A 13,246-nucleotide genomic window follows, 5' to 3' on the forward strand; every position below is an offset into this window, starting at 1 on the left:
TGTGAGGCTGGCTTCTGTCACTCAGCATGTGTCTTTGCTGCAAGAACCGTGAGTCACAGCCCACGTTCCACGCAAGGGACGCACCACAGTCCGTTGAACCATTCACCCACGGAGTCCAGTCCGGGACTGCCGTGAACACGTCATATACAGGCTTCCGTGGGGACATGAGCTGCACGGGGTCACGAGATACACCAGCCTCTGGTGCTCTGTGCTGTCTTCATCTGGTTTTCATATCAGGGTACTACTAATGTCCCAGTGACCTGGGAAGCGTCCCCTCCTCTTCTATTTTTTCTGGAAGCGATGTATAGAATTGCTGTCATTCTTTAAACATTTGGTAGAACTAACCAGTGAAACCATCTGGGCCTGGAGGGTTCATTTTGGGGAGTGTTTAAATGACAAATTCCAAGGGCGTCTGGGTGGCTTTGTCACTTGAGCATCTGACTTCGGCTCAGGTCATGATCTCGTGGTTCATGAGTTCAAGCCCCGCGTCGGGCTCTGTGCTGACAGCTCAGAGCCTGAAACCTGCTTCGGATCCTGTGTCTCCCTTTCTCTCTGTGCCCTTCCCCCACTCTTGCTCTCACTCTCTCTCTCAAAAAATGAATAAAACGTTAAAAAAAATTTCCTTTAATAAATGACAAATTCCATTTCTTGAACAGCAAGGTGGTCCAATTCTTTATTTCATACCGGGTGGGTTGTGGTGGCTTGCGTGTTTGAGAAATTGGACCGTTTTGTCTGGGTCCTAAATGCCCATACAGAGGATTGCGTGTGGAATTCTTCCACTAACCACCAGTGTCTGCAGGGTCTGTGCTGATATCCTGTTTCATTCCTCACACTGGGAACTGTGTTGTCTCCCTTCTCTCGTCAATCTGGCTAGAAGGTGATCAGTGTTATTGATGTTTCCAAAGCTCTTTGTTTCATCGATTTTCTGTATTTTTTTATTTTCAACTCCTCTGATTTCTGCTCTTTATTATTTGCTTCCATCTGCTTGCCTGCTTTGAGTTTCTTTTGCCAACTCACACGTGTGGAGAGCTTGACGGAATTAGGACACAGCCGACATTCAGCACAGTGACACCTGACACAGGTGTGAGCATCAAGGGTGCTCAGACCAGCAGGTGAAATATGAGGATATATGGGGGGTGGGGTAAAAAATAATAAAGCAAACATGGAAAAATGTCAATAACTGGGGAATCTGGTCAAAGGGAATGAGTTCTTATTTATGGGGAATCTGGTCAAAGGGAATGAGTTCTTATTTAAACTTTGCGATTCTTCCAAAAGTTTGCAATTTGAGATTAAAAAGTGTGCGGTCTACAACCAGGTCTTCAGTGTGTTTGTTACTGGAGATTTTTGAGGTGGAAGCTTAGATTATTGATTTGAGACTTTCTTTCTGATAGTATTTTTTTCAGTGCTATGAATTTTCCTCATGGTACTGCTTTAGCTGCATCCCGCATATTTTGGCATTTTGTGTTTTCATTGCCTACAAATCCACAGCAAGTTTTATAACAAACTTCCTTCCTTCTTTCCTTCCTCTACTTTCTGAATAATTTGATACATTAGCCAAATCTCCATTAAGGCCCCTTGTTCCTGGCACCTGTTGGAGTCAGTGGTACAGTCAGGCTCAGGGAGGGAGCCGCTTGCAAGGTGGTGGCCTAGTGGGCCAGCACATTGTTTAAATAATGGTGGAGTGAGAAAACAAATGGCCAGATTGAGGCTAATGGGAACAGGTTTCTCACTGAGAGAAGAGGGTTACAAACATGAAAGAGGAAAACACCAGAATGAACCTACGTTGGATGGAATTTGAGGCTTTCAACAGGTAGAGATGAAACAAACGTGAACTTCCGTGTGTGCATACAAGTCTGTGCACACACAACTACACACTGACACATGTCCCAGCTCTGCCTGTGAAAGAAATAGAGAGTGAGACGACACCCCGGCAGCACCAAGCACACCTGGCACCCGAATCTTGGTTTCTAAATGCCGTTTGTCACAAAAAGAATCCAGAGTTCTATGGATAAATGGCTGATTCCAGGGCTGGGGTTGAGGACCAGATAAGCCTGGAATGTCCTTTTGTGCCAACCAGCAAAGGCGCACTAATAAAAATGGCGAGGGGAGTCAAAAGGCCGGAGCTAGATACAGCTGGCCCTTACACCTGTGTCCCTTTTGCCAAATCTGAGACACGGGCCAAACAAGAACTAAGCTGAACATCGAATTAATGAAAAGGATAGATTATGGTCCATTGAATAAGACAGGAATTTGTGAAACCATACCAAATATAAATAAATAGAAAGAAGAGAGAATTCCTTGTTCTAGCAAAAAGAAAACGTAGACATTTGGAGAGCTTGACGGAATTAGAACACAGCCGACATTCAGCACAGTGACACCTGACACAGGTCTGAGCATCGAGGGTGCTCAGACCAGCAGGTGAAATATGAGGCTATGTGTGCGGGGGTAGAAAATAATAAAGCAAACGTGCAACAATGTCAACAACTGGGGAATCTGGTCAAAGGGAATATGAGTTCTAACTTTAACTTTGCGATTCTCCCGAAAGTTCCCAATTTGAGATTAACAAGTGTGCGGTCCACAACCCGGCCTTCAGTGTGGTTGTTAAACCCATGAACAACATTCTTAGAGATCGTTTCCACGTCAGCACGCAGAAATCGACTTCGTTCCTCCTCACAGCTGCACCACCCTCTATTCTGTCAAGTAGCTTCTCCGCTTCCCTAAGTCGGACTCGACAACGGAACTACGTGTCCCTTCTCATAAAAAACAACAGTTAACAGCTGCTGACATCTGCACCGTTTCAGAAAGCAGCACATGCTGATCACTCTCTATTAACAGCCGCTTTCCACCCTTCTGGACACATCTCACAAGGACAGGCTCTTGGGGGGCTCTAGCCCAAACAACACAAGCCCCACACCTCCCCTGCCTGGCCCAGTGCTTGCTGGAGGGGTGGGGAGGGGCGAGGTCATGGAGGCCTGCTTGTCCAGAAGAGTCAGCTCAAGGAAGGTGCTCACTGCTCCTTCTCTGTCCCTCCTCCTCTTCCCTCTCCTCCCCTCCCTCCTCCTCCCTCTTCCCTCTCCCTCCCCGTCTCTGGAACAGGAGCTCCCAGGTGATGGCTTTACCCCTTCTGTGCTCTGTGCGTCCCCATATCTAGAACAGTGCCTGGCATGCAGTAGACACTCAATAAACGCTCCACATATCGGCGAGTGAACACACAGCATGAAGAAAGGGCTGCAAGGAGTGATCAGGGAGACCAGGCAGCCACAACCCCAAGGCCACACAGTTGAACCACAGGGGGTCTGTAGGAATGACCCCCAGGAGGGCTCCCATCAAAACCAGCCTGACCCAAGACTCTGGGCAGAAACCCTTGGGTTTTCTGGAGCACTCCGTGAAGCAGAGGGAGACCCCCACCCCGAGCCCAGGGGGCAGCATGTGGGGTCATTCCTCTGCACTGCCCCGCACATCACCCACTCCCTTCGAGATTCCTGGAGGTTCATGTGCGGCTCAGACCCAAGAGCTTATGAGTGACTTCCAGAAACACAGGGCAGGGTCCTGACGACACCCAGCAGCCCCTTTCCCCAAGGTCATGGAAATCTCAAGCACTTGGATGCTCTGCCCAATCAGAAGGAGAGAATACTGATGCTGGAGGGGGTTTCCATTTAACTCGAGCTCTCCTTTCTTGATGAAAATACTTTCCGGGCTTACTAAAGGCAGCCCACATCATCTCGGAATGGCCCCGAGCCAGCACGGGCCAAGCCTACCCAGGATCGTGTGGCCAGCCCGGCCTCAAGGGACTCCACCATCCCATCCAGGCGGGTATGGCCGGCCAACGCATCAGTTCCCCTGCTGAGGCATCTGTGGGGACACCTGACAATAGACGGAAACAATTCTGGTTGTCACAACGAGGGGGTGCTGCTGGCACCTAAGGGATAGAAGTCAGGGGCACTGCTCAACACCCTCCGGAACAAAGACTGAGCCGCTAATGACAGGCGTCAATAGTCCCGAGGTGCGGACACCTGCGTCACACGCCTCACGTCCTCCTCAACCCCTTCTTTATCCTACATCAAAGCCCCCAGCCGATCTGGCCCTGTCTGACCACCCACTCTCTCCTCGAGCCCCATGCCCCAAACAGGCCACCCTGCCTGATGTGTCCCAGGAGCGCGCCTCCCTGGCACGTCCGTGTCTGCCCAGTCTACACGTCTGTGCAGACTCCCGGGGTGCACAGCTGGCTTGGGCGGACACCCCCTGATGCCACGGTCAAGGCGGACCTGAGCCATCCTGGTTTCCCCAGGACCATCCTAAACCTCTCATTAACAAGGATCTATGCCCGCAGCCCCCGCGGAGGGATCCTGGGGCACGGCGAGGGGCCTCGATGTGACCCCTGCAGACACCCAGCACGACAGCAGGCCCGTGCTCAGGGACCCAGTGCCCCCTTGCACAGAATCCTCCGCAGGAACAGCGAAGAGATGAGACGCCCACGTGAGAGCCGTTTCCACAGGGAGCCTGAGTCTCCCCACCCCGCAGCCACCCCGCGGCCAAACCCGAGTCTGGAATAAGGCGTCATTTCCAAATACTCTGCAAACCTCTCCCATCAGGTGCATTTGCTCTTCTGCGAGTTGGCGGTGCAAACGTTTATCCTCCAAGAGGGCCTCGGAAACAATGCACGTCCGCGACAGAGTCAGGAGTGAGGATCACAAATAGTCCAGACCAGCCCTGAACCTCCGTGGCGGGTGGGGGGGGGGGGTGCGGGAGGGGCTCCGCCGAGCTTGACAAAGTTCAACATGCCTGTGCAAAGAGGCTGCTTTGGAAACACCTTTCCAGAAAAGAGTCCAGTGTACCTTCCTTTCACGGAAGGTGAATTGCAGACCTTCTCGTCTACAACGTCATCAAGCGGAGAAAAAGTAAACTGACTGCCTGCTCTCTGCGTGGGAGGCCGACCCTACGACCTTATCAAGGGCCTGCTGTGTCCGGCTTCTGGCTGGCTTTGGCCAATGGGAGCCCAACAGGAGATCAGGGGGAGGGCAGGGCGAGCTGTCAGGAGAGCCTCTGCGGAAGGTCACTGCTCCATGTAAGTGGCTTCTCTCCAGGACTCTGTCTTTCTGGGCTCTGCCGTCCCCTTGTTCCTCCAGGCCTGAGGGGAGCCACGGCCACAGCCCCGCTGCGGCCACCAGTCCAGGGTCCCACACCAGCCCTCGTGGATGCCCCACGCCCTATTTTAGGGATAAGCCCTGCTGGGACCATCCTGTTTGAGGGTTCCCTGCTTCCTGCCTGATAAAACGGCCCAGGCGGATTCCCAGGCCCCCACGCCCCCTGCAGACTTGGGGAGGGTCCGTGGGGGCCAGGGGGTTCCCAAACAGGCAACGCAGAGCAGACCCGCCCGGGAGAAACAGGAGGGAGGGTGTGTGAACCAGAGTGAGGGGCGGGACTCTCCACCATTCTGCCCTCCCTGACTGCCCTGAATTATTCAGATACATTGTCTTGTAAATGGAGTGCAGGTGAGGGGCCCGTGGCTCTCGGGAGACCTGTGGCCTGCAGGTGAGGCCTCACCGAGGACCACAGTCGGCAAGGACCACAAAACAAGAGGCCGGAGGGCAGAACAACCAGCCCCTAGGGTCCATTTTCTGGGTTGCCTTCACCCCTTATCCCGGGGGCGTCCTGCCTTGGGACGGGCAGCCCTCTCGCCCCTGCAAACAAATGTGCCTACCCCTGGCCGTGGGCCACTCAGATCGTCGCTGCATCTGGAGAAGAGCCTCGGGCAGCGAGACAAAAAATACCCGCCCCCCGCCCCCCCCCACTAGACAGAGGTGCATCATCTCTGCAAACACTTCCCCAACTGTGTGGCCGGCAAACCCCACAAAGGAGGCCTTAAGATAGAAGTGAAAACTGTTGCGTTCCCTCCATCGAATAACCTCGGGCAAGAGAGGAAACAGCTGAGCTCCAGGAAAGGAAAGGCCTAATCCTGGCGCTGAGGGTCTGGCTCAGCGGCTCATTGCTGCTGAAAGGCCCGCCTTGGGAACGGAAGGGGCGGGTTGCCGGGGACCCACCTCTGCGTGCCTCCTGGAGGGAGGCTCCTTCCTCCGGGACGTGCCGGGGGCTGCCTGGCTGTGGTGTTTACCAGCTGGCTGCCGGCAGGCAGGCCCCTGGTGGGTGCTCCCTATGTGCGGGTGGCGGCCAGGGATGGTGCAGTAGGGCACAGGCAGGGGCAGCCAAGTCAGCGGTCCCGACCCCGCCCAACTGTGACACACTGTTGTTTGGGCCATCGGCAGATTCCAGAACTCGCTACGTGCAGGCACTCTGATGGGGACGCCACGGCCGGCAGAGCCCGGCAGCCAAAAGCCTTCAGCCGGGTCTGGTGGGGGAGGTGTGTTCCCACACAGGCAGGAAAGAAAATGCACCAGGTATGTGGTCTTTGCTCCCCTGACAGAAGCACGGGCTCTGGGCGGGGGGGTCCCCTCGGCCCACTCTGGCCGGCTTGCACCCTTAGCTGGAGCTCAGCCCCCATGATCGCTGTTGGACGCAGGAAAGCGAGCCAGAGTACATGAATGGAGAAGCCAGGGGGCGTGTCTCTGTCCACCTGTCTGTCCTGCTGGCTGGAGCAGATTCAAGCAGGCAGAAGGGTCCCTGGGCTCGGAGGGATCGTGCCCCGAGCTACGGGGACACAGAGGCACACGGGGCACAGCCCCATCCTCGGGGGCTCCTGACCCTCCGGGACACAGGGGCACAAGTCTCATTATCTGTGCCCAAGAGAAGGCTGCTGTCTCTTGCCCACCCTCGGTGGGAGGCGCCCTAGAGTTTCCCAGGAAAGAGAAAAGCGGCTTGCAGACGCTACAGCCATGGAAAGTGGGGTAGTTCTGATGAAAACGCTTAACACCCTCTTTCCTTACAAGCCAGGAAACGGCAAAATAAAACGAAACCAAACTGCCCACACCTCCACAGCATCTCCTCCACCTTTCTGACTCTCAGGTTACATCCGGGTACAAACGGACAATCTTGGCTTTGGAGCTGTGTTTGAATGGCCTGCAATTTTAGCCACCGGAGCCACCGGCAATGACCCGAGCCAAAGCAGCTGCAATGAAGAAACTCTTTCCACGCCTCCCTCCACTGCAGGGGGACCCTGGGGGTCCCCGAGTCTCCCCGACCCCAGCACAGGGCTTGGGGACACTTACACAGACCCTGAACAAACACTTCCTAAAGAACTTTTTCAGCCAGTATATACTTTTTAAATTTCGGAGTATAAATGACTTCAGACAGGGGCGCCTGGGTGGCTCTGTCGGTTAAGCGTCCGACTTCAGCTCAGGTCACGATCTCGCAGTCTGTGAGTTCGAGCCCCGCATAGGGCTCTGTGCTGACGGCTCAGAGCCTGGAGCCTGCTTCTGATTCTGTGTCTCCCTCTCTCTCTGACCCTCCCCCGTTCATGCTCTGTTTCTCTCTGTCCCCAAAAAAATAAATAAACGTTAAAAAAAAATTAAAACAATAAATAAATAAATGACTTCAGACAGAAGAGCTGCTGGGGCCCGGCCACTGGTCGCCCAGGCTGGCGGGAAGCGGTGTGTGTGTGTGGGGGGGGGGGGGGGACACCCCGTCCTACCTTGTTGTAATATTGCACCTGCACCGAGTGCCAGCGCCCGTCACTCACGCCCCCCGGGACCTGCGGGGTCACCGTTGTGGTAGCCTCACCTGCGGGTGGGGGAGTCCAGAGAGAGCACAGGTTAGCGGGCCACAGACGACACAGCCTGGATCGACGTTCTCTGCCAACAACGTGGGTGACGACGTGCTTCACGGCTCTTTAAATAGTTCCAATCTACAGATCAGATGCCCAACGGTTCCCCAATGTCTGGAACCCCGAGCCGGGCCTCCCGTCTTTTCAGCATCACAAATAACACCGCCATGAACACCTTCGCGCGTTCCGCATTTCCCCCCACAGGACAGATCCCCAGCAGGACCAGGGCACGGGCAGGGAGCACACTTAAAGGTGCTGCAAAGGACGAGGGTGGTTTCGAGCGACAGAGTGCCCGTGAAGGGCTCAGAGAGCGGCTCCTTCCTGGGGAGGAGGCCCCACCTGCTGAGAAGGTGAGCTGCACCTGTTCACCCACAATCTCCAGGGCGATGAAGTCGTGCTTCTCGTTGAAGCGGCCATTATAGAGCAGCAGGGCGTTCCTCTCTTGGGTGGCAAACCTGTGGGGCCAAGCAGAAGCACGTCACAGGACGAATGGCCCGGCACCGAGGGGCCGCAGACGGCCGGGGGCAGGGGAACGACGCGGCACGCCCAGCCGGCAGAGGGCGAGAGCGTGGGGACCAACTCAGGAAAGACTCTCGTTCCCGGGAAACTCATTTTTCTCATCAGGAGTCGGTGGCCCATAAAACCTGCTTGGCGATGTTCTTTTCTGGGAATAGCAAAGCAGATACCACAGAGGAATCTGGTTTCCACGGCCGGGAGGACAGGAAAAGAGGACATCTGAACCGCGTCCTAGGAGGACGACGCAGCCACTGCACCAGTTAGAGGCGTGTGAACAGAAACACGTGTGGTGCAGGGGCGCCTGGGGGGCTCAGTCGGGCGTCCAACTTTGGCTCGGGTCATGATCTCACGGGTGGTGAGTTCGAGCCCCGTGTCGGGCTCTGTGCTGACAGCTCGGAGCCTGAAGCCTGCTTTGGATTCTGTGCCTCCCTCTCTCTCTGTGCCTCCCCTGCTTCCATTCTCTCTCTCTCTCAAAAATAAATAAACTTTAAAAAAAGAAGAAGAAGAAAAAAAAAAAGAAACACGTGCGGTGCATGTTCTGTTACTGGAAAGGTTCCTATGCACGTTCCTCAAGGCAATACCACCCACGCGGGGAGGCTGGTGGTGATGACTGCCTCAGGGCCTTTGCCCCTAGTCTCCACCGCCATTTCCCTGCGCTCCCAAACACTATCCCCTCCCTGCCCCAGGGCCTTTGCACTTGCTGCCCCCCCCCCCAACAACCCTCCCTGGCTCCGCAGATCTCTCAGGAGACACTGACTGCACTTTCTGTAAACTTCATTCCATCTACATGGTGCCCCGACCTGCTCAAATCTATCACATCACTTAGTCTATTTCTGAAGTTATGCTGTTTATTTATTTGTGTGTAAGAGCTATGATCGTTAAGGGAAGGAACTGCCTCTCACTCACTACTGCATCCTGGAGCCCCAAACAGGGTCTGGTCCATATAAGTGCTTAATAACAACGTGCTAATAAACAAATGAATGGATGAAAGCATGATTGGAAACCAGAGGGGTGAAACTGAACAGACCTGCCCGACTTCAAGCATCTGAAGATTTGGAAGCCACTTATTTGGGGCCGCCTGGGTGGCTCAGTCGGCTAGGCATCCAACCGTTGGTTTCGGCTCAGGTCATGATCTCATGGCTTCGTGGGTTCGAGCCCCGCTTGGGATTCTCTCCCTCTCTCCCTGCCCCTCCCCCACTTGCACTGTCTCTGTCTCTCAAAATAAATAAACATTTAAAAAAAAAAAAAAAACCCACGTATGTCAACAAGACGTAAACGTTCTCAGAGATCTTTCAGCCAACCCCGGGGTCCCAAGAAGGCCAGCTCGACCAGACCTGGGGCGCCTCCCGACACCCTGGTTACAGAGAACCTAGAACGTCTCTTATAGGAACCTGGGAACTGTTTCCTGAGCAAGCTCGACGTCTGTCTCACCAGAGATTAAGTGGGGGAAATTATTTCCTTTGATTCAGGTTGGATTATCTGTTTTCAAGCAGCAAGAGTGTCGGACCCTGCCTCGGGCATCTGACCTCAGCCTTTCCTTTGGGCTCCTTCAAACAAACAGTTCCCGTCCACATCTTGACCTCCCCCTCCGTTTACAACATCAGCAAGATCCAATGACATGGTAGAGAAAACCCTCGCACAGCGAAGGGGATGCTTTGGGTCTGGGGGGAAACAGGCAAAGAAGGGCACGGATTATGGACAAGACAGAGACTCCTGGGTCACGCCTAATCCTTGCCGGGCAGGCGGCTCTGCCGTGGGTTTCTCCTTGGACCAAGGTGGGAGTCGGTACGAGGTGTTGGTGTCCAACGGCCCTGCATGCCCCCCGCCGCCCCGAGCTGGCACCCAGAGGTCTCCCGCTGGACACAGAGCCCTAACAAGAGACCCAGGGCCAAGGGGAAGGTCTGGGCAGGGCAAGACAAGGAGGAAAGACCAGAAACAGAGACGGAGACGCGGCGAGGGGCCGGGGAAGAGGCCAAGAACACAGGATGGGGGCAGGGGGTGGAGGACGAGGAGGAAGGCGCCCCGCTCCACCTTTCCCACGGGGTGTCCACCCCCGAAGCACGGCCCCCAGAGCGTAGCTGCTCTTCTGCTCAAGTTCTGGGAGGACTTCTCGGGATTTTTGCTTCCGAAGTCCTTCCCTAAAAAACTCCTCACTGATTCAGCGGCGCCCTGACGCCCTGGCCGTGGCCACGCGTACGGCAAACTGCCCATAAGTTGCTGGCAAACGGAATCAGCTAAAGACACCAAATCTGACAAGCAAGCGGACATCGATCACATTACGTTACCCGGACATTAATCAAATGCTTCATTTCTCAGATTCTCCCTGAGTCTGGAGCCAACAGACTTCCTCTGTCGGTTTCCGGGCCCGCCCGCCTCCGGCACCGGCATTTCTGGTCCCCTTTCAGCTCAGCCTCCGACAGGGACCCCCTCCCTGCAGCTCACTCGCTGCCGGTGGTCGCGACACAGCACGTGACTGAGGGCCGTGGCTGCGCGGACGTCAAAGTCACAAGCCCCCAACCACCGCGCGTCACAGGCCAGGGATAACACGTGCTAGGAGACCCAAAATGCCTTTGATCGGGAGGGCGGACGCCCACAGGATGTGACGTTTTAAACATCAAGCCTCACAGGGCACAGACTGGCTGGGGACCCCGCGGCAGAGCCCCAGTTTGGAAGGCTGTGCCCCCATGGTGGGCCTTCTGGGTGCAGGTCTTATGGGCTGAGGACAGAGAGCCGGCATCCCGAGCGGGCAGAGAGCCAGGATCCAGGGCCCGGCACCCAGGGCCCAGCTCGGCAGTCGGCGTTGAGGGCCAGCTGCCCCAGACACTTCCTCTGCGCCCCCAAGCCCTCAGGCCACGCCCCAGGGAGGGACCCTCATCGGCCTTTCTACAGAATGTGGTGGAACCATGGCCCAAATAAAACAGACAACAGCCTCAGAACTATGGGACTCCAAGTGACCCAAGCCTCGAAACCGCCTTTATAGTCCAAGGAAAACAGCCATCCAGGCCTGGAGGGCCAAGCGGAGCCCCATGTCCTGCCTCCCCCGAGCACGGTGGTGACAGGCGTGGCTCTCCGGGAGCTTGAGAGCAGGGAGTGGCAGCCAGGGACCCTGGGCAGTGATTTAAAGGTTTCAAAGAGGGAGGGTACCCACCCTGGAGACTTCAGGATGATAAACAAGCTGAAATCAGGACAAAAATCAGGATCAGGAAGTCGGGCCTGAGTTCCCACCCCCGACCAACGAGCTTGGGTGGAGAACCAGTTTAGGGGGAGAAGGTCCCAGCCACAGTGCAGAAAACCCACTGATAACTCAAGCCCCGTGTGGCAGGGGGCAGGCCCCACGGGACTCAGGCTGACTCCGGCCAAGCTGACGAGTCCAGTGCCGTCACACCAGGTCACCAGGGAGAGAGGATGAGGCCAAGGTGCTGGGGCCGGGGAAGGGAGAAGCGAAGCGGCCAAACAGGGGACAGGAGGACGAGGACTCAAGGGGCTCGTAGGATGCGACAGGGTGAGAGGCGGGGGCAGAGGCCAAGGTGGGCCCTGAGCCGAAGGCAGCTCCGAAGAGAGGGGCTCCCGGGGGGGAGGTCGGGGAGCCTGAACCACATGTCCGGCGTCCCAGCCCTCCAGAGCTGGCTTTGCCCGGGATCTCCACATGATCGGGGAGCCTTTCCCAGCATGCATTTCTAGAGTCCCTCCCACTGGACTTGAAGATCCCCGAGGATGTGTCTAAAGTCTTTCTGATTCACCCGTTACCCAGAGCATCTCTGGCATAACAGGTGCTCCAGAAGCATGAGCTGAAGCAAACTGAGGGCACCGGCCCCAACCATGCTCACCGCTGGAAACGCACCGTGCGGCCCTCGAGACGGCACAGGCCGGCTCCCAGCTCCTGCCCACAGGCCTGGCCTGCCCTGTGCCCACTGTGCTCACGGTCTTTCCCCCAAAGCAGCCAGCCCACACTCCCGGCTGCACCGGGGTCCACTGGGCTGGAGCCACGGTGGCACATGCCTGGCCACTCACCACAAAGACCAGGCCTCACTGCCGACTCTTCTGGGCTGCAACTCCCACCAGCGCCCCCCAGGGCCTGTCGGCTGCACTGCACCCCTCGCCTGGTGGTGGTGGGGGGGGGGGCAGGACCCCCGGAGAGGAGCCCGTCTTCAAAGGGCAGCCAGCAGGAAGCAGATGTCTGCTCCAAGGGCACAGGTGCCATGTCCCCACCAGGAGGCCACCCTAAGGGCCCCCAACAGGGGCACAAACGACCACACATAAAATACACCCCACTTCTCCTGCAGAAACGTACACAGAAATAAAGGAGCACCGCACCCTCGACACAGGCGAGGCCACAGGCGGCTGCCCTCGGCTGCCCAGCTCTCGGACCCAAGCTGAGTCGACCCGGCGCCCGGCCGGCCGGCCCCCGTGCCCCCCACCTCTGGGCGCCAGGGCCGCCCCAGTGTCGTCGGCAAGGGAGCGGGACGAGAAGAGCGAGGGCAGGCTTCCGGCCGGGCTCCACCCCCCCGCCCCCCCCCCCCCACCGCTGCTGGCGTCCTGAAATTCTGCCCTTGGGACCAAAGGGCCCCCCGGACGCCGCCCCGCTGTCCCCTGGAGACGGCTGCCGCAGCACCAGGCGCTCTCCCGCGGGGCGCACGGGACGCACTCACGCGAGGGAGACGGTGAAGTGGAAACGCTGTCTCAGGCCTCGGAAGGTGACGAAGGACCGGGGCGGGAAGCTCCTGGTGGTCACCTCGCAGTAGGGCCGCTCGAACTCGCCGGGGGGGCACACGCAGTGGAAGCCGCCGATGAGCAGGTTCACGCACGTGCCCCCGTTCTTGCACACGCCGTTGGCGCAGCGGCCGGAGCGCGAGTTCACCTCGCAGTGCTCTCCTGCGGGACGAGACGGGCGGGGGAGAGGTCACCCTGCGGCCCCGGAACCCGACCCGCGGGCGGCCGTCTCCGTCCAGCACGTAGACACCGCAGCGCCCGGGGCCTTCCGAGGACCGCGTCGCAGTCGTCCCGCGTGGTGGC

At 57.1% G+C, this 13,246-nt stretch overlaps 1 protein-coding gene across 2 annotated transcripts in view; it reads right to left on the minus strand.

Moving 5' to 3' along the window:
• The window catches only part of CELSR1 (cadherin EGF LAG seven-pass G-type receptor 1), a 140,388-nt gene that overhangs the window by 53,648 nt on the left and 73,494 nt on the right, over positions 1-13,246 (minus strand). For both annotated transcript variants that reach the window (XM_045464452.1, XM_045464451.1), the window contains exons 3-5: positions 12,883-13,105; positions 8,057-8,172; positions 7,586-7,674 (exon numbers count right to left, since the gene is read on the minus strand). In XM_045464452.1, coding sequence (XP_045320408.1) covers positions 7,586-7,674; positions 8,057-8,172; positions 12,883-13,105 — 428 coding nt within the window. The remainder of the gene's footprint in view (positions 1-7,585; positions 7,675-8,056; positions 8,173-12,882; positions 13,106-13,246) is intronic.

This window comes from Leopardus geoffroyi, chromosome B4, assembly GCF_018350155.1.
Source record: "Leopardus geoffroyi isolate Oge1 chromosome B4, O.geoffroyi_Oge1_pat1.0, whole genome shotgun sequence".
Classification (NCBI taxonomy): domain Eukaryota; kingdom Metazoa; phylum Chordata; class Mammalia; order Carnivora; family Felidae; genus Leopardus; species Leopardus geoffroyi.